This window comes from Brachyistius frenatus, unplaced genomic scaffold (assembly GCF_029030835.1).
Source record: "Brachyistius frenatus isolate BFR_SWC_R1_liver_20210118 unplaced genomic scaffold, ASM2903083v1 Contig_1, whole genome shotgun sequence".
Taxonomy (NCBI): Eukaryota; Metazoa; Chordata; class Actinopteri; family Embiotocidae; genus Brachyistius; species Brachyistius frenatus.
In genome coordinates this window covers 2,912,241-2,935,911 of record NW_027210600.1, presented here as the reverse complement: position 1 = coordinate 2,935,911, position 23,671 = coordinate 2,912,241, and the positions used below count along the sequence as shown (strand labels likewise).

Genomic DNA, 23,671 nt, shown 5'->3' with positions numbered 1-23,671 from the left:
AGAGGAAGTTTTGAGAAGATTGTGTGTTACTGGAAATTCTTTAAGTGTTTTTACAAGAAGAGTAAATCATTGCTGGTTTTTGTTTTTTTTTTTTTGTGTGTGTGCAAGATGTTAACCCGTTGAAAGACACGAGCACAGAGGGGGGAAACTGAAAACATCCAGCAGCAGAGTGTTGTACAATATTTATCAGTATACAAACTGTGTCCACAGCTCGGGTTGTAGTTCTGCTCTTAAATTCTCAGTCCAACTAAAGAAGGAAATAAAGCAGACAAAAGACGCAGGCAGTCCAGTAAAAAAGAAAACAAAATCTTTATTATTTTTATCTAGAAGAAACAGGCTGTTTTGGAAGGAGGTGTCGGGGAAATATTGGAGGTAAAAGCAGCCGAGGAATAGGGCGGAGTCAAATAGACCAGAGGCTGGGGCTTTAAAACCTGCATTCAGGTAGTTACGCCAGGGCTCCCATCGGGTCCCAGGCAGGAAGTACGATGGGCTCCTGTTGCATCACTTCCAGGACATCAGGGGGGAGGAACTTCCTGTCTACCACCACCTCGTACACATACTCGGAGAACCAATCGTCCGTCATGATCAGGTAACCTAGAAGGCAGACAGGAAGACAACAAATCAGTTGTCCGCAAAATAACTCACAATTTAATCTCGGTGGAATTAGAACGTTACGGTGGTTTTGATTTCACCTAAATGAGCTTCATGCTGGGTGGCGGGAAGCTTTTTAAATTTAAATTTATTTATTTATTTTTTTTAACAATGTTGCAAATCAGATGTGTAACTGGAATAAATTACAAAAGGCAAACTCCTGGATGTGATCACAGAAGTTGCTATATTGTTGAAAAAACTAATTCACAAAATCATTGGAAACCTTCTTAGAAATCTATTAGGAGGGAAAAACAATGTCAGACGTAACTAAAATACAATAGTCTGCACATTACAACACAGAAAGGTCTTGATACAAACCCTGAAAATCAGAGCCGTCTCTTTTTTTTTTTTTATTCACTGGCATGAAACCTAAAACCATCTCCGACTAGTTTATATTTACATTGTTCCTCCTTTAACACATTTCCTGAGCTGATCCATGTTTCATGATACAAGAGCGTCTATGATACAAAGCATAGGGGGATAAATATGATTGTAATAGGTGATAAGCAGCAAAATTCCCTTTGAGATCCATCATAGATCATAAAATGCATGACAAAACAAAGAGGCATCTCATACTCAGTGTTATGATCCCATGCAGGGTTTTTAAAAAAACAAAAATATATATACTTTTTCTTCCAGCAGTCTTTAGTCCGAGCCGTGCCGAGTTAGCAAGATTCCTCATCTCACTCATCTCTGTCTTTTTCTATAAAGGAGACTGATCCAACCTTTTAATGTGTATTTGCTAAAATAGCAGAATTTAAGGAAAAAGTAAAGTTGATCATTTCACAGAACGCCTCAAAAACAACACGTTCTTTTTAATTTAAGAAAAGTGTCAAACTGAGTATCACGTCTCCTCGTTCGCGGAGAGGAAGAACAATTCAAACATACTTTGTCGATGCGTGTACGTTTGAATTTCTCTTCGTCACCAAACGGGAAGCCGGGTGGAGGACCAGAAGGACCACCGCCTCTCAGCGCAGGACGCATTCAACACGCGCCCGCCCTGATAAAAACCAAACAATGTGTCCGCTTCTCTCCGTGTTTTCATACAAGGCCAGCATGAGCGAGCGCGGGCGGGCGGGCGGGCGGGTTATGAAAGTGTACCTTGAACTGACACGGAGAGGAGGGACGTTGGGAGAACTGTTTGGATGAGGATGCGCTCTCGCACCGAACCGACTCATCAGAGTGAAAGCTGCGTGTGCGCGCGAGCGTCGTCGTGCCAGACCCGTAGCTGAACTCGAGCTCCGAACTCAAACCAGATCTCGCACTGAACTCGAGCTCTCTTGCTCTCTTTTTCCCCTCGGATACCACCTTCCCCTCCGACGCTTCCTTCCCTCGTCTCGCGTGTTCAGAGTTGAGCAAACAAGAGCATCCCTCCCACCGTCGAGTTGACTTATCAAAGACGTCAGGGTAACCGCAAGAACGTGCCGCAGTTCAAAACAACGGATCGGGGTGGCGTGTGTGTTGTGTATCGCTGCTCTTCCAAGTACGCAAATCTTACATGGCACGTTGCCTGGTTCTCACTGCGGTATCCGTGTGTGTGTTGATGTGAGTTTCCTGGAACCCGCGTGTTGGGTGGCATGGCGCGTCTATGTATGTGTGTGTGTGTGTGAATGCTGGGTGTTATTTGTTTTTAGGGATAGGCTGACTGTCCTCTCAGAACAGATGGATGTAGTGAAAGCTAAAAACTGTGAAGCAGCCATGTCGCATTGCAAAAAGCTTCAGCCAAAATACAAAAGAAACCAACAACACAGAATTTGAGGAGTTACTGATTTCATACCAGTGAAATGATCTGATCTGTTCATGTAGTGAGTTCGTGTTATTTGACAGCCTAGAAATATGAAAGCTCTGACAGGTGTTCAAAGGTTTAAAGGAAGTAGAAAATGCTGGTTTTTAAATTAAATTACTTTAGATCAGACATAAGTACATAAGTAAAATACACTAAATATTATTCATCTGAGAAGTAACATCGACACTGGTGAAGGGACTTTAAAAGAGGTGAAAGTACAGAGATGCGTTTGGGTGAATAATAATAGCAATGGATTGGAGGAATTCTCTTCCAAAATAATTTTTTTCATCCACATTAACGTCTTCTTCTCGTACTTACTTAATAATCCCAGCGGTAGGAAAATACTTTGCCGTCACTCCTTGTCAAACTAATTGAGAGCTCAAACACGAGTCATGACAAATGTTAGGAAATCAAACTCCAGCTTTCAAATCCAAAAACAAAAACCTCAGAGCGTGGTGCCAAACATTTGTCTTAAACGGCGTAAAAGTATGAGTTGTGGAGTGAGTGGACGGCCGTGTGAAAGTTACACCTCTCACGAGAGACTCCTTCAGGGTTGGGAGGAAAATGAAAAGGCCTAAAGGGAGACATTACGTCTTAGCAAACACTCCACTTTCTCTCACTGCTCCTTCTTTCTACCGCTACTCTTCAATTACTTTGTCATTTTTCCAGAAATCCACTTTACACCTTTTTCTTTCTGACCGATTCCACCTGCAGGACATCTTTGATGTCCGTTTCATTGCCCTGCTTGCTCCCCTCTCCTTTCCTCTCCTTGTGCCTCTTCAGCTTTTCCTCAAGCAAACAAAGCCCCTGGATTCTCACATAAGCTCCACTTCTCAAACGTTTGTCCTGAAAAACGTTATTAATTTGGCTGCGGACGGGCCGGGGGCCGCGGCTTTCCCTCTTCTGCTGCTGTTTATGGAATAAGATATGCGTGAAATACATTTGATTTGACGGAGGGGTTTTCACATGTTTTCCCAACGGTCACCACGGTTTGTGGGTTCAAGCAAATATTGTCAGTATGTGTGTGTGTGTGTCCTGCACTGTATTTGTGTGTGTGTGTGTGTGCCAGACGATGCATGACTGACCTTAAATACTCTCCTATAATTTGCAGAGGAATGTCGAGCTCAGAGATGAAGAGGAGAGGAGAGGAAGATGAGAAACACTGATGAAAGGATAGAAGGAATATCAACAGTAGTGTGTGGCAGCACTGGAGTAGCTGCTGTGTTATGAGGGCCGTTTCAGAAAGTAAACCCTCTTTACTTACTTAATGAAAAACATTTGACATGTTTCCCAGACGACTCTGAATGTCTTCCTGGTTATTGGCCCGAGACTGACTTCGGTCGTCGGATTCGTTTTGAATTTGTGGTTAAAAACGAAACAAGAAACAAGCGACCACTAAAAAAAATAAACTGTCAGGTTCAAAAGTTACTCGACTTCACCGGCTTGCAGTGTTTTAGGAACTAAAGTTTAAAACTGTCCGTCTCTCAGCACGTTAGAACCAAAACACACCTCTAGCTGTATGTCACCACATGAACCCTCGATGTGTCCCGTTGGATGGATTTGTAGCAGTAAGACGGAGTCGGAGGGCCACGTGAGGAAAAAACACATGAGAAGAGGATTTTGTTTTTTAAGTTTTGCTCTCGAGAAAAAAAGTGTTGAGAATAAAGTTAAAACTATATTTCCAGAATCAAACTACGGGATTAAAGTCAAACTTTTTTTTCCTCGACATTTGTCTCTTTATTGTTGAATTGCAAAATAAAAATAAAAAAATCTCCCCCCTCTGATTTTTCCTGTCTCAACGTGGTCCTGATACTCCGTCGTGGAGGTAAAACACGCCAACATGTGTTTTTGTGCACCGTCAGCAGGTTTCTGTGCGTCTGGCTCTCGGCGATCGAGCTGTCATTCATTCTGCCACCTAAATTTCAGGACCGTTTTCCTTTCAGCGAACGATCGTCCTGAAAACGTGCTCAGCTTTGCTTCATTGTCGATATCTACCTGGTGCTGGTGGTACCTACGAGGTATTTTGTTACTTTGTGATGTCGGTGTTGTGTTAAAGTTATAATCTCTAGCAGACACAACAACATTTAAAGCAGATAAGAAGATTCATCTGCAAAATGGATTCATCCTGATAGAGCTGTCGCAGTTAGACGATACGTTTTCATGGGTTCGAAAATCAGTGAGGATTTTTCCCATGAACTCCATATTTGGTGAACTTTGACCCACGGATTTGCAGCACTGAGCTGTGTTGCTCTATAGGTTTATTTTGCCTCCTCTGTCAAAACACAAACTGATACACAAAATTGCTTGTTTGTTATGAGACAATAGTCGACGGTTGAACTGCATCTTTTTCAATAAACTGTCTGATCTGCGTCGACTTTTTGTTCTTGGGGATTAGCTCATTGAGTTTATGCAACTGGCCCCAGAGCCTTTGAGTTTAAAAAACAAAAAAAACAAAACACTGAGGTCTGCTGGACCCGTGTGTCTGGGAGTCTTTATGAAACAGGACACAGCCAATTACAAATTCATAACGCAGCAACACAGGGAACCTCTCAGTCTAATCCTGTTCCTAATTCAAGAAGTACAAACAGGAAAATTATGGTTTGTAAGCAGACCAGATGACTTTGTTGGAAATGTATGTAAATGATTTAAAGACCTCACTGTGACTTGGCAACAGGTTAACTCTAATGTTGGTCGCACTTTATCACATGTTAAACTGAAAGGCAAAACAAGGAAATTCCCATCCTGGAGAAGACGACGGCAGGAAAGGTGCTTGGCGTTACCTTTGTTCCCACGGTCGTCGCCCCAGGAGTTTTCAACCCTCCACTTCTCGTAGCCTTCTTTCCCATCCTGAGGGAGAGAACACGAGTCAAGACGATAGGGAGATAAGAGGGGAGAAGGAAAGGAAAGTGTCCTGACAGCTGGGCTTACTTAAAAGGGGGGAGGGAGGTGGTGTGTGTGTGTGTGTGTGTGTGTGGGGGGGGGGGGGGGGAATTGACAGCACTGTGAAAAACTGCAGTGGATTAAAGCAGTGTAAACAGACGGCGGGACTTTGATGCATCAAACCCTGGGAAACGGAGTGTGTGTATCCGTTAGTTTGTATACGTGCTGTATGTATGCACGAGTTTGCTGAGCGGTTACATACATGTTTTGTGTGAGCATACCTTGTCTGTGACAGCAGTGAGGATCATCGCGTGGGTCATGAGAGAGTCGCCGAATATCAGCCTCTCGGCCTTCGAGAGGTTCTTCACTGAAACTCCAAACACGAGCTCATGGTTGAACCTGCAGCACACAGGGGGAAAATAAAATAATATATATATATATATATATACATGTATATTTTTATATCGCATTTCCCAACCTCCCTCGGTGACAAAAGGAAGTTTAAACTGTGCCCTTGATTTCACCTCTATCCTCATTCCAAGAGAAAAGGGCTTTGATATCTCCACGGGTAACTGCCTGTATCATATTCCAGCAATCCTCAAATCTATTTTAGTGGAAGCAGGGAAGCTGTGATTGACCATAAAAAGACAAAAAGCTCTGCCTTCATTTGTCTGGGATTTCACAGCGGCTGAAAGACAGCTCACCTTTTCATTTCCACCTCGGGCACGGCTGGAGAGAAATGAGGCTGCATTAAGCCTCGAGCCTCATTCCAACCTCAATCTACTGAAAGATGAGCTTCAGCGGAAATGATAGCAGACGTTCGGCACCGTGCTGGTTTGGTTCAGTGGACAAATTTGAGCCTGGCGCCAGCAGCCCAGACACAGATGCTGCTGCACCTGGAGGGCAAAGACTAGCCACTGCTCCTCTGGGGAGAGGCTGACACCTCTTAGAGGCACATGATGATGTCTGGTCCGGCCGTGTGATGATGTCGCACACATGGGAATGATTGTTTGATTGATGTTTAAAGGAACGATTCGCCATTTTTTTTTAAACGCTGTCCTGACAAAAAACAAAAAAAAACACCCTATATTCCAACAGGTTTTGCTCGCTGTGATCACTCTTCCTAATTCACTACCAACGTTTAGCGATGACAGAGCGTACAATCTGAATTATACTTATATATATTTATACTCACACATTCATGTCATTAATCCCCAGCTTGCCGTGGAAATGTTTCCCGACGTCACAACCAAACCACACGGCCTGATAAGAGGTGCAGAGACAGAAATCAGTCGTCATGTTCAGTCATGACACGCGCACGTACATACGCACACGTCTCCAGTCGTCACGCCCATTCGTCCCAGCCTACCTCTCCGTCCTTGATGGATTCAGCCGCGGCCTTTTTAAGCAGCTGGATGGGCTGGTTGTTGTACAGGGTGCTGTGACCTCCGACCATGTTGCCCAGGAACTCCACACTGTACAGCTTCCCATAAGGGTTCTGGGGTCGAGGGTCGTTTACGAGGCAGACCTGAGGGCAGGGAGTTTAACATACGAGCTCAGAGACGGCACGGCCTCACAAAGTGAGTCTGTAACGGAGGTCATTGTGTCCGACGAGTCACATACTTTGTCCTGGATGTTGTAGAGGGGTTTGACGTGCTCCTTGTAGAACTCCTGGGGGGTCAGAGGTCCCATGCGATGGAAGTTCTTGTCCTTGTCCCGGTACTCCCAGCCGATGGTCTCAGGAGGGCTGCCTAGACAAACACTGGCCACCCGGAACACCTGCAAGCGGCACACACACACACACACACACACACACACACACACACACACACACACACACACACACACACACACACACACACACACACACACACACACACACACACACACACACACACACACACACACACACACAGTTTGAACATCAACTCCACAAAACTGCACTCAGACTTTACAAATGTGGCTTTTAAGACAGACAAATCCACGTTACTCTCATATTTAATATTCACAGGCAGTCAAAAAGTCAGATGTCAAATTTCAGGGTGAGAAAACTATCTCTCAAATCCCTCAGATACCAGATTTATGCACCTATTCTCGATTAGTTGTAAAGACTGGGATGATGGCTCTTAAGATGGCCAGTTAAATTAGCAGTGTTCAAGTAAGGTGTTGTTGGAAATAGCAACTTTGCTCTCGCTTTAAAAAAAACAACCTCCATATTGTTGCTCCCTCCCACTGCCGACATGACGTCCAGCATTTATTCAAGCTTCCAGCATTTCGGTAAAACCAAAGCATTCTTTGCTCTGGGCTGCTGTGGCTCAGATATTAATACGGGTCGTCCACTAATCATAAGGTTGGTCCAACCCCTGGTTCCTTCTGTCCACATGCCAGAGTGTCCTCAAGCAAGACACTGAACCTTAAGCTGTTTCCGATGGCAGACGAGTGCCTTCAACGGCAGCTCTGCCGCCATCTGTGTGAGAACAGGAGGCAGATTGAAAAGCGCTTTGAGACTGCCGAGGTGAATAGGAGTTAGAAATTGCAGATTATTTATCCTTAGATCAGCCGAAATGTTAATTTTGTGTCGATACTTTATTTAAAAGTTGTCAAATACTGATGCTATTTCAATATTATTGTGCATCCTGACACGATGCTACATCACCGAGACAGGAGAGAAAGAAACCACCGTTAATCAAATGATATTCCTAATGTGTGCTCATTGAACCGCTCCCCTGAACCTCTGAATAGTTTCCCCTCTCCAGTGCTTCCCTCCCCTCCATCTCTTCCATAGCCCTCCGTTTGCACCCCACCCTCCCTCTCCCCCGTCCACCATGTGTGTCTTCCTGCTGCGCAAAAGTTCAGACCGAGTTCCTGTGGGCTAAATCGGGTTGTTTGGACTGGGCCGTCTGTCGATCCGGCCCTTCTAACCTCAGATATAGTTATCTCTGGTATTTCCCCCCTTTTTGTTTTGCACTTCTGCCTCCTCCCCCCCCTCCTCCTCCTCGCAGGACTCAGCACGTCCCTATCGAATACAATTAAGAAGGCACCGAGAAATGAAGACGCAGCGCGGACCGTTGTTAGTGTTGGACAAAAGAAGTGCGACGCACATCTACAGTGTGTCGACAACACAGGGTAGTAACAGTCACACTGTCCTGACTGCATGCACCAATGGTGAAACATCACGCCTCCACTGTGGATGTCAGAAAGGACACATTCCCAATAGACTTTTACACAGAAGTTTTATTGACTCCTTCAACCGATATCCAGAGAAATGACCTCTCTGCCAGGCTGACTGTAGCGCTGACTGCGGGATTATTTTTGGCCAGATCTTTAGAAATGCTGCAGCCATGGCAGAAGTTTCTCACGCTTAGCCGACACATATTAAATTCCCCCTACATAAAGATGACATTCTTACTTTTGGCCGAGATGCACTGAGAAAAGCAACAGAAAATATGCATACGTCCAGGCCCGGCTTACTCAAACAAACGGCGCCCTTCTTCATTACAGCAAAGTCACAAAAGTACAGACACGCACAAAAATACACACATGCGCTGAGTCAACAAAGGCATCTGTTCAAACCCTCTCGCCCCCCGACCTCCAAACTACCTTCTTCCCAATCCTACTTTGTTTAGACTGCCCTGTGAGGACACACGGAGGTGTCCGTCCTCTTGTCTGGTCTGTGTTTGTCCAGATGCTCAGCGTACCTTCACAGGACATCTCTGCTACCTACTGACCGCCGCCCGCTCCTCTTCGTTCCTCCTCCTCGTCTTTTTCTTTCAATAACAACCCTGCTCTTCCCGCTAACTTTAAACCTTTCCACTCACTTGGCATTCGTTTCTTTCAGATGCCCCGACACGCACTGAACGCATCGTCCGTGCAGCCGGGTCATCCCACCTTCACCAGGTAAATAAAGCAGGTGTGAGGGGAACGGCTGGGGACTGATGCGGAGAGACCTCCGTCAGAGAATAAACAGCCACGGGGACATCGCAGCAGAACCAATATTGAAACACCTGCCGCCTCGGTGACAGACAAGACATGAGTGGCAGCACAACTCGGATCCAAAGGGAGATGCAGTATGAAGGCACTGTTGCGTCTTTTCGTTTTGAGGGAAAATTGCTGGAACGGCAATCAAAAACCAAATCAACCAAAAGTTTTTGTGACAAAAGCAAAAATTTGCCCAACTGTGACCAAATACAAAAAACAAAACAAAAACACCCGATGAGAACTTGTTTGCAATCCAAATTAACAATATTCTCAGTTCATATAGTTACTTAAAAACTTGATGTTTGATATCGGAGCGGAAAAATTGGTCTCGAAACATTTTTTTTTCAATGCTTGAATAAAAATTTCAATTCCAATAATTATTAAGGATTTTTTTGGGGGGGGACAGAAAATTCACAGTGGGAGCATTTTAAAAACAGAATTTAAAATGATTTGAGCCGAAGCCCTCGAGGGGAGACTTAAGTTTCTTCATTAAACTACAGACATCTTTCATAAAATGTGTAGGGCTTGACTCATGTTTGGACGTCATTCATATCTCAATATTTCTAAACATCGGAGCTGCCGACAGCTTTCAGGATCCAGCTGTTGCAACTGATTGAGATGGGAGTTTGTTAACATGTGGCTTTCTCTTCGACTCGTCGGTCTCGAGCAGAAGGTCCACTTCAGGTCTGTCTCTCGGTCTTGTGACGGAGCCGGTTTGCATGTCTCGCTATAAACAATGAGCTAAATGACCGCACGCCATTGGAGCTAACCGCGGCTAACGTTTGATAGCAGCTGCGTTCCTGTGTTGACGAGCTGGCGTCTCTCTCTGCATGTTTATTTGTTTTACGTGACCCAAACAAACAAATCACCTGGAGTTAGGAGTGAGACTAACGCATCCACTCAGCAGAGTCAAAGTCAGTCGAGGACAACGCATCACACCGCATATGGGCATTCAAAAGCAAAACGGGAGGATGTGTAAAAGTATGTCGAAATATAAAACTTCTACGCTGACCCTCCCGAGTGACACTACAGCGCCATTATTTCTGGCCCACCGAGCACTCCGGTACCGTCCATGTGGTCGGATCTACTGCAACCCGGTGCAGCGTGCGCACACGCAGAATGGAGTCTGTGCGCAGGTCGGTCTCCACGAGGCACCGATGCAGAAGCAAAGCGAGTCCCAGAATACGGAGACCTCGTGGAGGGAAAACTACTGCAGCGATTACAAAAAGATGAGACGATCTCCGGAAAACTGTGGGGGGAGAAAAAAAAACAACAACCTCCGGGATCACTTTGTCAAGGAAAAGCAGACATTTGTGTTTGCGTTTGAATGACTTAGTCGCTTATTGCCATTTCATGTGTGAGGTTGCAGGTTGAGGAAGTCAACAACGACTCAACCGCAGGTAGAAGTGGTGATCATTTCTTTGTTGGTGACACATTTCATGTGCACGATGACCAACAATTCCTGAAATTCATTTTAAGTGAAGGTGAATGTTATTAGTGCATCTGCCAGTTCAACTAACGACAATCTAAAATATTAAAATGAGAAAAGGGGCCTTGTTTTCTGGTAAGTCCACTAATTTTCTCGAAATAAAACAGAAACTGTAACTCTCTTTGCATTTGTCATTTCCTGTATTCGAGAAAAGTGTTCAAAAATCGTGCAGAAATTTGGGCACGTTATTGATTCATTATTTAGTTTCACTGGTAAAGATTTAATAACAACTATGGGATAATGGATTTTACCAGATCAGTTTTCTAGGTGAAAAGAACCATCCTCCGAGGGCATTAAGTCGATAGTATATGAAACAATGAAATCAAAGTACGTGTTTAGCAAAAATATTTTTGGTTTTGAAGGTGACAAAATACTTTTAAAATACCATGAAAATGACTAATTAAGGGTTCACAATGGTTCTCAGCCAGTTGATGCCAAACATGCACCTCACTGCTACTCTGGAGTAAATTCAGAAGAATTGTCTAGAAGCTGGACTTGTGAGTGTAAGCAAATGACACCATGCAAACAGTTTAGACAAAAGTGAGTGAGGGTTTGATTAAACTTCCATGTTTTGTAAACATGCAACACATGTGGTCATTGTTACATTTGAACAATTGTGCGAAGACATTGAAGAACTGCGAGTGGACATCCCACAAGTGGTGATCCCGAGGTTCCTCCCGCAGCCCCCCGACGACGACACGGAAACCCAACCGCGTCGACCAGTGCGACCCTGGAGCCGACGGCCTGCAGCGGGACGGCTCCTCTGACCTGCAGCGGGACAGCTCTTCTGGCGGCCGATGGCCGTCTCATGAATTAGACTCGTCTAATTAATTAAGAATCACTCTCCGTGTGCTGGGAGCCAAGACCAGAGCCGCACGTGGTGTTTCTGATTCCATGACGCAATGGAGCATGGACGGGCTGCAGCATGGACACGCGATCTGTGTGTGTTTCATGTGTGTGAAGAACTGCACGTCGAGTTTCCAGTGATCGTGGCTTTATTTGTGCACGCTGTCTGCTCGTGATAGAAGAGATATAGCATGAAAGAGAAAGCCCTTTCAGCTCATCCTCTCTGCTGTAACAGTGCCGAGCATGGCTACCGTCATCCTGACAGCGTCTGGGAGGACGAGCTGTCGCTGCTGTTTCCCTCACCGCCCCCGCAGGTGCAGCATGGCGCGGGCTAAAACGCCTTTTGCCAAAGTTCTTGGATACATGTTGTGTGGTCGGTTTGGGTGAACGTGCCAGACCGGTGTTAACAAGGAGACTAGATTCCTGACACGCAAAGCGATTCGTTTAAATCAAGCGCACCCCGGGCACTGTAAGTGGAAGCAGAGACGTTGACCCCGGTTGCCTGTCACGGGAGTGCGCGTGGGGGCTGGCGTGACGAAGACCAGGGCACAATCGCAGCCGCCACGTGGGGCAAGGTGGACAGCATCACTTCCACGCACACCAAAGTAGGACTGACACGACACTTTGATCTCCAGAAACACGTGTGCAGATGCACATGGATGCAACCGCGTGTGAACATGCCGAGGAAACATTAGTTTCCCACTTGCACGAGTCCAAGAAAACCAACGTACGTCAGCCTGCAATTACAGCAGGCGCTCGTGTCCACAAACACAGCTTTGGACACAAGGATGTGTATTTTATGGTCTGTGAAATTAATTTGTAAACCTGATCTACACAAACAGTGCTGTACCAAGAAAAAAGAAAGAAAAGAAAACACCGCAGCACCAAAAGGCTCATGCACACTGATGCTAATGCAGCTCTGGACTCGCCATGGCCGTCAGAACCGTGAACCATCTGAGGTTGGTCACATCATGAATTACAGAGCTCAGTGAACGGAGCTGTTAAAGCTGGAATCACATCCAGCTCCAGAACAAAGCAGCTTCAGACCTCACAAATATGATGTCATTTTAAAAGCACTCTGGCACTGAAACACTGTTAAAGGAGTGTTTTAAATGGTGATTTAGATTCATTTGATGAAGTTCTGCTTGTTCGTTGTGTTTATGTATCAATGCAAGGTTGGTGTATACAATAAAAAAAAAAAATAATTGTATAATCAACTATTTTATCCGTCATTTAATCATCATTATTAAATGACATTCAAATAGCTGAAATTGAATATCTTTATGTTGACAATTTAGGAAGGTGTGACCAGCATCGTACTCAATACTTCATCATTTCTATTGATCAACTCATCAGTGAAGTGATCAACCATTTAAAATATAATATATAAGCTGACAACACATTGTGAACAGATGTTTTCAATAATAAATGGAGTTTAAAAAAGGCATTCTCCGAGACCTAAATAGATCTTACTTATATATGGTCTACCTTTAATATGGGAGAACATGACAACTCTTGACTGCTGTGTCAAATACATGGAAAGGTTATGTTTCGTGATTTCAATAATTTGGGATTGAAAAAATTGAAATCAAGAGACCTTTCTGTGGGTGCAGCATTATGAATGCTAATTATGAAAATAATGCAGGCAAAATGTACTCGCAACAATATCCTTGAACAATTTGGCTTTCTGAGCGCTCGGCGTTCTTTTGAAATGACCGAATCCTCCATCCCGACCGGCCGTGACTGAGTGCTGCTTCGCAAAACAAACCGCTTCCAGGTGGACAAACAAACACACACACACACACACACACACACACACACACACACACACACACACACACACACACACACACACACACACACACACACACACACACACACACACACACAGAGCAGCGGACAGTCTTCACTGTTACACAACATGTGCGTGTATGCACAAGTCTGGCTGTGTGTGTGTGTGTGTGTGATGGGCATCCATTGTAGGTATAGTGAGATAAAAGTGACTGTTTAAACAAGCATCCAGCCACCAGCACAATACAACATAACAGCTGACAACAAAGGCTGCTTAACCAGAGTGTGCAATTGTCTCAATGGGAGATTGATTGACTGGCTACACACACACACACACACACACACACACACACACACACACACACACACACACACACACACACACACACACACACACACACACACACACACACACACACACACAGATGTGCACGCACACATAGTTCCATAAACAGGATCTTTATCATCCGGGCGGTGTGCAGGTGATGTTGTTTATTTGTTGCTTTTAAACACTCAAAAAATGACGTGTGCTCATCTCAAGAGAAATTTACATGTGTGCCTCCATTACACTATTAAATAGGTACTTTAACACCTCCTACACTGTAAGCTCACTACAAGAAAACAGAAGATATGCTTACTGCCTTTGTAAAAAAAGAAAAAAAAAAAAGGAGGGGAAAAACCCTAATAATTTTTTTTACTATGTACTAGCATGCAGGTAATTTGTTTAAAGGAAATGATATTTAGGCTATTAAAGAAAGACAAAGTCGCTGTTAGCTGAAGTCAACCTAAACTAGTGTTTCTTCTACTGCACGATACACAACATTGTTTTCTTCCATGTACCAGGACTTAATGGGTTAAAACATCTTTTTTGCTGAAGCACTTGTAGGCTGAATAGCATCATTGTGATATTAAATCCTAATTGTGAAGGTATGAAATGACAGTAAATGTGGGGATTCCTTCGGGACGAAATGAATTGCCCAGATTCATCCGTCCTGTTTGAACGGAGTCATTTTCACACTTCCTTTACAGACAATAAATGTATTTTAAACAAAGTATGACTACACAACTGTTCGTTGCACCGTTGAGTCGATCACCTGAACATTATCTTCTTACTCTAAACCAAACACTGAACACGTGCACACTTTTAGAAACCACCTCTGACTAATCATTGCTCATCTCAGTGATATATTATTTGACAGCTCCCTCTTCTGGTAAAAATGAAGTAATGTTACACAAACTGTAAAATATTTTCTGTCAACTATGCCTACATAAGTCTTCATTCAGCCGTGTGTCTTTCCATCGTCTAATTAATTATCTAAATGCGTCTTTATTTTCTGCAGCACATATTTACTAACTACACAGAGGCAGTGATTCTTAACTGCTCCATTAAACTATGGAGCCGCAGGAACTAAACAAAAGAAAGGAAATAGAAACTTAGGAACTTCTTTTTAACGTGCAAGTTAAACCGACTGATGACTCCATCCTCCCTCCAACACTTTAATATAAATCTGTAAATGTTTTACAGTTTTCTTATTTCTGTTTTAGTGCACAACTATTGTGAAACAATTAACGAATGAAGCTTTGTTTCTATCAGTCTGGTCAGGAAGCTGAAGACGCCACTGCAAGAAATGTCCGTCCCTTAAGTTAAAACTGACTCCGGAGTTGATTACTTCTTCCGACATTTGTGAATAAAGCTTTATAATTTTAGCAGCTAGCAATCAGCAGTGTTTACAGTCCCACAGGCCTTTTTGCCCTTCATCACTCATTTACAAGGAAAATGGAAATTTCAGTGAAATATTGTGGATATTTCCATTTCTTTTCAACATATTTGTCTGAATGGGTTCTAGGGATAGGGACAACAGATGAATACCAGACAAATTAGGACACAATACAAAATAAAATATATTAGGGACGTTATGTGGAAAGTTACAGCTTGCATTAATTAGTAGTTATTGTGGTGAAAAGGAGAACCGGGTATAAAAGTGACAGCTGCAGTTCCTTCAGTACGTTGACCTCTCGGATGGCAGAGCGACAGTTCAGTGTGGAAACTTCACACCTCTTAAATCAACGGTGGTCAATGAACATGACTGCAGACACGGAGCCAGACTGATCCACCAGTCACAGATATATTGGTGTCGGTGAATGTGTTGTTTGACATGAAAACTTTTTTTTACAGAACATAATGCCGAAAACTTTGCTTGGAATAATTTATAAATTACTCTATTTGTGTGTTTTTTTTTTTTTTTTTTTAATTTACTGCTATATCTAATTATTACATTCCCTGTGAAGTTCACTGTTTCAGCGCGCTGATGTAATTTGGGAACAAAAAAGTTCATCGTTTAACAGTAAAATATCCTTTCTGCGTTACATATCTTTGTCTTCATGGATGGGAGAGGATGTGGAGGGCCGGGCTGGACGGAAAATCAGCTCCGCAAACTTTTGGAAAGTACTACCGTTCTTAGCACCTGGAACTATTGAAGAAGAACTGCGGTCAGTCTGTAGTTCCTCTCATCAAACACTCATTATTTCCCTGAGTTTCTCAAAATGTCTGTGGTCACAGGACAGGAGGACTGTGGAAGGTTTCTGTGGTGCGAATGACACGCATGAACAGAAAACAGCTGCATGCGCTGAGAGTCTCACCTCCTCTATCATGGTGTCCATAGCATCAGACAGCTCGGCTTTAGTGGCGTCACTGGCCACCATGTTCCTCAGTCTTAGGCAGTATTCTCTCAGCTGTAAATGCACCGTGAGACAAAAACCAGTTAGCACCGCCTCATTGATTTTCTGACTTTATGCGAGCGAAATTGAATTATTCTGAACTAAAGGAAATGTGGAAACGTACCTTATGGTTGAGGATGTCATTCATTCTGCGAGAGGCCTCTGAGCTGTGTGACTCTGGAAAGCATTTCTTTGGAATGACGCCATACTTTTCTAAAGGACAGGACGGTGTACAATTATTTTGACGGCTAATGTTCAGCACAACTAGTGTTGTAACAGAAAGCACATGTTCTTAGACTGCACAGGCAATTCAAACAATCAACATGAACCTTGCTCTACTATATGTGTGTTATAATGAGAACCAACCAATGAGATTGACCAGCATGTCCCACTGTCCTCCGTCATTGGTTGGATTGGAGAGCAGGAACTGGACCAGGCGTCCGTCCACCGGCTCCTTCCTCTGAGCCGTCTCCACACAGGCCTGCAGGAAGTAGTAGCAACGCTCAACCTGGAGAGAAGAAAACAAACACAACGCAGAGACGCAGAAAGTAAACAGAGAGACTCAATGCAACATATCATGTAGGTAGGTAGGTAGGTAGTTACTTTATTAATCCCCGAGGGGAATTTTTTTAATGTAATGCACACTTGTAGATTTGCCCAAAGTTTGACTTAAAGGTCCCATATTTTAGATTTCCTTTGTTTTATTGGCTGTCTTGATATTCATTAAAACATATTTTTATGGGTTGAAGTACCAAAAAAACAATCTAAATATGGTTTTACATGGTTTCTCTGAAGTTCTACCAGGAACAGGCTGTTTTTGTCTTTTTTATGGTGTATTGATATCAATGACCCTCTCTTCTGATTGGCTGACTCTTTTCTGACTGATACAGGTCAGGCCAACCAGGTTTTTTCTGTGTTTTAGCTTGCTAGCTCCACGCAAAATAAAAGCTGCGTGTTTTCTTCCACAGTAAAGGATGGGCAGTGGGTCGTGCTAAGAGCAGACATGAGGTTGAGTTTGTGACATCACAAAATTATGGACGTACAAAAGGCAGCAGTTGCTAAATAAGGGCTGGATACGGTTCTCCATGGACTGAGTGTTTTGACACTTTCACAGGATTTATAATCAACAAAAACAGAGAAATCTTAAAGTTTACAATATAGGACCTGTAGCATACAAATATGAGGACTTAACACTCTTTGAAACCAAACAAGAGATTTAAAACCAAAAACATTCAAGTATCAAGTTATTCATTAATTATGAGACCTACACCTTTATAAGACTTGCGGCTATGTAAAAGAACATTAACACCACAGCTTTGAAAGAACATTGGGTCATTGAAACATCCAAATTCAGAGGCCTGACAGACGGATGAGGAGACTGGGACTCGACATTTCACGAGAAACGTACTTTGGCTGACTGGACGTAGTCTTGTGCCAAAAGACTTACAACTCTACACCTCTGATGTAAAGTAATGGACTGGCTGAGAGGGAGCAGGATATTCTTACAGCTTGATATTCACAGTCTCCTTCTTTAGGAGTAATATTACAGTCAACAGAAATCCCTGCAGCTCACACTTGTCACAAAGAAAAGGTGTACTCATGGCACTACTATTATCTGTCTTAGCATGCAGGAGAAACAGAGTCAAGGCTGGAGAGAGAGAGAGAGAGAGAGAGCAGTAAAAACATTTCTAGGCGTCACTGTGACGTCAGCACTGACCACAACACACAAAAGGGGGTTTTAGGTGGACAATGACTGTATAGTAGCAGAGTGCTGCAACTAATGCACATACGTGCACACACGCAGGGTTTTCACTGCAAAACAACTCAAATATCCCTTTACCAGAATGTTACAAAACATGGAACTAAAAACCGCAAAATAACAACAAATAAAAAAAGAGGCCACAAGTATTGAAAAAAAAAAAAAAAGACACACCGATTGACAGACGTGTGGTTTCACTTTATGACTTACCTTGTCCCAGAAAAAGAGATAGGACTGACTAAACTCAAACTCCTCTATATTAAACTTCTTCATGAAGGGAAGTCGCATGACGTTGAGGCACGAGAAGATCCAACATCTCCCTAGTCACAGAATAAAGAGAGATTTGGAGAAAACTGCAGGTTAGTAAGGACTTCAAACGTGACCGTACGAGTAGCCGAAGTTCTGCACAAGCGCACACGTGGACTTCTTTACACGTCCTCTAGCACGTCCAAATCCCTCCGATGAACAATGGGTACCTGAAGAACTGAATCTGATTTGGTGGCTCATCACTCACTGTGATGAGGCGAACAAATGCATGTGGATGTCCTGCAAAGCTTGCTGATGTTTTTTTTAGATTGATGGAGGAGTTGGAAGCATCTCAAAATATGCTGTGTTTCTGAAATAAACGGGCAACAAAAGCTATTTGAGGAGGAAGATAAATGCATTCATCAGTTGCCAACCTACAGTCTGCTTCATTCTGCTTCATGTGGTGTGGGTTGTCTTCGAGATGCTTTAAGTGCATCCATCCATTTTTTTTTTGGGAGACACCGACTATATTTTTTCACACAAACGTTTGTAGCCCACACAATATCCACCGACACATAAAGTCAGTCCGGCTGCATCGTTGGTGTGCAGCACTTAAATCCTTGTTCCAAAACAAGCGAGAAAACCACAAACATAAAACCTGTTCGGTGTCGCTGCTGCCAGAGTTCAGAGTCAAACACAGACAACAGCACAGAGGGCCAATCGGTGATATGAGGATATAACAAATAAATGTTCCAAATTAATATTACAGTCTGTCAGCATTTTAAGGAATAAAACAGAGGGTGTAAAGTTATACTGTGATATTTGCTGTAATTGCTGGATGCTCTCAGTCACCATCAGTCTGGAACTTACTTTTCCTACTAATGCACTGCCACAACACAGACGTGTGATATTGCATCTCAAGGAAGAGCACGCGTATCAATCATTTGTGATGTATAACTGTTGTGAATATCTATTTACTTCAGAAATATTTCCTCTTACCAGTGTGCACTACATAACAATTGTTTGTACTGTTAATAATACAAAATAATGTTCGTATACAATACATGTTTACAGACTGCAATATCTGTGCGTTTTGACTCAAAGGCTGATTTACATGTGTATCCTGTGGAAGGTACGCGTGACCTACGTGTCATGAATGTATCTGTACTACAGTCTGTCCTACCTGAGTTTTTCTGGTTGGTGATGGGCTTGCCCTCTGTGGGGATAGAGTGCTGGAAGATGTGGACAGTATCCTGGACAGTCTGCCGGTGCAGACAAACCTCCAACGGGTCAATGCAGGTGGACACGTTCTGGGCCAACAGGTAACGGGGCTCGGCCCGCAGCCGCTTCAGGAAGGTGGTGACCTTCTCCTGACTCAAACCTTTGGGAAGCAGATGGGGGGAGGGAGTGACGGGACAGATCAGAGGGAAAATAAAAAGACAGGATGGAGAAATTAATGGTGAAAGAATGAGGAAGCAAAGGCAAACACTAATACAATTAACTTGTAATGGGAAGACTTTCATAGCTACACAGTTAGATGTCTATATTAGAGGGGAGGAACTTCCCCATCTGTCCTAATTGCCATGACTCCACCGTGCACTTTAGGCACACAAACTTCCCATTTCAGATCTGGTTTACGAGCACTCACGCACTCAGATGTCACAATAATGCCTGTAAAATACCAGATCAATAGTCATAAAACAACAGCACTTCCTTTATTGAATACTACAAGTGCCTGGTGCTTCTCCTTTTCCACCATCCATGCAGAGACCATGATTGTCAATAGCCTATTAAGGATTTTTAACACAATTATGATTATAGCTCTGATAAAGAATGAAGAACATACTGGGAAAGGGAGATAGGAGCAGCAAACAAGGACAAAAATGGAGACTGCTTTCTAGTAGTACTATAAGTGTCCCAGAGGAGCTCATGGCTGGTCAGAGCTGGCTGGCATCACAGAACGGCTCCATCTGGGACAGGAACACACTGGAAAGCTTGTCTAGTAGCGCTGGACGGGAGGAAGGAGGGATGTACACACACTTTGATAGAATCAACCTGGCAACTGGTGTGTGGTTTGTAATTCTGTCAAATAATGGTGCAGAGCAATTAAACATTGAGAGGGACATTGCCTAGTCATGCATGTTGCTGAGAGTTCGACCTCTCCCTCTGTCTCCCCCTCTCTCTCCCTCTCAGAGGCATTCTGTTATTTTCCATTGGCACAAAGCTGAAAAGCACTGACCGCCGTAGATTAGGATAGTGTCAAACTTCATTAACTGTCATGCTCATCTTATGAGAAAAAAACAAACAAACAGAAGCAAGCCAAAGGCAGAGAATATTCTGAGAGCACGTCTGCACCGGGTGCCATGTCAACCGTTCTCCTGATGGCACAACTGCCGAATTTCTTTTGACACTGATGAGTGTGGATAGGTTATGAAGTAAGTGAAGAAGGCACATTGTGTAACAGAGTAGAAGCAGACAGCTGTAAAACTTGACAGCAGATTATTCAAACACTTCTCGTGAAGGGTGGGTGTCGAGGAAGATGCCATGAAGACTAAGTTAGTCGGTCAGGCTGCTGTTCAACAAGTGAGGGTATGAATAGTGAGGGCAGACATCATGCTGGTTTTCTATGGAGAGGGGCCAAGCACAGGCAGCCAGGGTGACATGCAAATTTACACATCAGTGGTTATACAACTGGATTTATATTAGCTAAGCACTTTATTATGTCAACTACAGTTGGACTGAAGCCTAAAAGAGGAGACCAAGTAGATCTGGTGTAGCCGACAAAGTCACAGTCCAAAGATCAGGATATTATGACTCTGTCAAGGTCCTTAGTTGAATTAAAGCTTAACACGCAGGAAGCATCTTGCCTGTCTGGATGAGTTAGTAAAACCAGGTCTCAAACAGGAAATCAAAGCCGAACATGTGCCTGACTAATACAACCTGAGGTTGGAAGCAATGTTGGTCAACTAGTTTGGCAGGCTTAAAGGTTGACTTCCACAGGTTCAGTCATAATGAGAACCCAATAAAAGTGTTATAAAACCTTCCATTTTTTTTTTTAAAAATAAATCTCCACCACTTTAAAAGAGTTTGGAGAGTTTCTGGCATTTTCCAAGTCCATTCACAGGCTGACATGCACACGTCCTGCAAACGGTTTCTAAACGAGTGTGTTAGTTCCACGTGACTCCGGTTTGCACGACGACACCGGTGCTGACAGTGAACTGTCAAACCTGGCTGACGAAACCAAGGCGAAAGTCACGCTAGCGGGCTAACGCAAGGAATGCTAATGTAGCCGGTTAGCTCCGTCAGCTGTCATCCTCGCGCTGCCGAAAACGGACTGTGCTTCCCGCAGCCGGCGAAATAAACCACCGCGAGTGCCGCTCGACCTACCGGTTTCCATGTTCCCGAGAGGCTTGAGGAGCGTTTGTCTGTTGTCCTAAAAAAAAAAAAGTCACCGGCTCTTTGTTTTTCTCATTCACCGACAGGCAGGCGGTGTGTTCTTCTTCTTCTGCTTCTTCTTCTTCGTCTACGTCTTCTTCTTCTTCTTCTTCTTCTTCCTTTTAGGATTGTTTCCGCAGTCAGCAGCCAGATTACAGGAGGATCACTGCCACCTACCGGCTGCGTCTTGTCCGGCTGACTAGGCGCGACGAAGGCGTATTACTGCCCCTCCTGTCTGGACAGCGTTACTACAAATATAAATCCTACATCAGTTTTTAAACGCTCTTGTAGTCTAAAGGTGGGCGGTAGATTGAACAGGCCTACAGTTTTAAAAATATTTTACCCATCAATCTCAAGGTAGAGCATCACATCAAATATACAGGTCAAACTTCCTGTTGGTAAAACTTTACCCCTGTACTAAAACCGAGATTTTTATTCTATTATCCATATTGGATAATCCTGACCAGCCTCTCCACCACCTGCTGCAGGGACAGAGGAGGACTTTCTCTAAAAGACTCCTCCAGCTCCGCTGTCACAAGGACAGATACAGGAGATCATTCCTGATACAGGAGATCATTCCTGATACAGGAGATCATTCCAGATACAGGAGATCATTCCAGATACAGGAGATCATTCCTGATACAGGAGATCATTCCTGATACAGGAGATCATTCCAGATACAGGAGATCATTCCTGATACAGGAGATCATTCCTGATACAGGAGATCATTCCAGATACAGGAGATCATTCCAGATACAGGAGATCATTCCTGATACAGGAGATCATTCCTGATACAGGAGATCATTCCTGATACAGGAGATCGTTCCTGATACAGGAGATCATTCCTGATACAGGAGATCATTCCAGATACAGGAGATCATTCCAGATACAGGAGATCATTCCAGATACAGGAGATCATTCCTGATACAGGAGATCATTCCTGATACAGGAGATCATTCCAGATACAGGAGATCATTCCAGATACAGGAGATCATTCCTGATACAGGAGATCATTCCTGATACAGGAGATCATTCCTGATACAGGAGATCGTTCCTGATACAGGAGATCATTCCTGATACAGGAGATCGTTCCAGATACAGGAGATCATTCCAGATACAGGAGATCATTCCTGATACAGGAGATCATTCCAGATACAGGAGATCATTCCAGATACAGGAGATCATTCCTGATACAGGAGATCATTCCAGATACAGGAGATCATTCCTGATACAGGAGATCATTCCTGATACAGGAGATCATTCCTGATACAGGAGATCATTCCAGATACAGGAGATCATTCCTGATACAGGAGATCATTCCTGATACAGGAGATCGTTCCTGATACAGGAGATCATTCCTGATACAGGAGATCATTCCTGATACAGGAGATCGTTCCAGATACAGGAGATCATTCCTGATACAGGAGATCATTCCAGATACAGGAGATCATTCCTGATACAGGAGATCATTCCAGATACAGGAGATCATTCCAGATACAGGAGATCATTCCAGATACAGGAGATCGTTCCTGATACAGGAGATCGTTCCTGATACAGGAGATCACTCCTGATACAGGAGATCATTCCTGATACAGGAGATCATTCCTGATACAGGAGATCATTCCTGATACAGGAGATCATTCCAGATACAGGAGATCATTCCAGATACAGGAGATCATTCCAGATACAGGAGATCATTCCAGATACAGGAGGTCATTCCTGATACAGGAGATCGTTCCTGATACAGGAGATCATTCCTGCCGACCGCAATAAGACTTTACAATAACTCACCTCTGGCAAAATACATCACATAACAATAACACTGTTGTCTGTGTTTCTTGGTTGTTTGTATATAATATATATATAGATATATACTTTACTGTATATACTGTGCATTTTATATTTTATATTTTATATTTTTTACTGCTATTTTACTGCTATTTTATTGCTTTTCTATTATGATCTTATTGCTTCTGTATGCTGCTGTAGCGAAAAAAATGTCCCCTCGGGGATTAATAAAGTAACTACCTAACCTAACCTAGATTTATTTTATTTTTATTTTTTTTAACAATACTGCAAATCTCAGCAATAC

General features: G+C 43.4%; 1 protein-coding gene across 1 annotated transcript; it reads right to left on the bottom strand.

Annotated features, from left to right (window-relative positions):
- Nucleotides 1-285: 285 nt before the first annotated feature.
- On the bottom strand, nucleotides 286-21,692 carry blmh (bleomycin hydrolase). The gene is made up of 12 exons (XM_069699769.1): nucleotides 21,532-21,692; nucleotides 19,328-19,525; nucleotides 18,109-18,218; nucleotides 16,506-16,647; nucleotides 16,264-16,352; nucleotides 16,062-16,154; nucleotides 6,941-7,096; nucleotides 6,687-6,845; nucleotides 6,513-6,580; nucleotides 5,599-5,716; nucleotides 5,218-5,284; nucleotides 286-594 (listed from the first exon to the last, which is right to left on the bottom strand). Exons 1-12 carry the CDS (start codon nucleotides 21,539-21,541, stop codon nucleotides 446-448), a joined length of 1,359 nt encoding a protein of 452 aa, XP_069555870.1. The 5' UTR covers nucleotides 21,542-21,692; the 3' UTR covers nucleotides 286-445.
- Nucleotides 21,693-23,671: the final 1,979 nt, after the last annotated feature.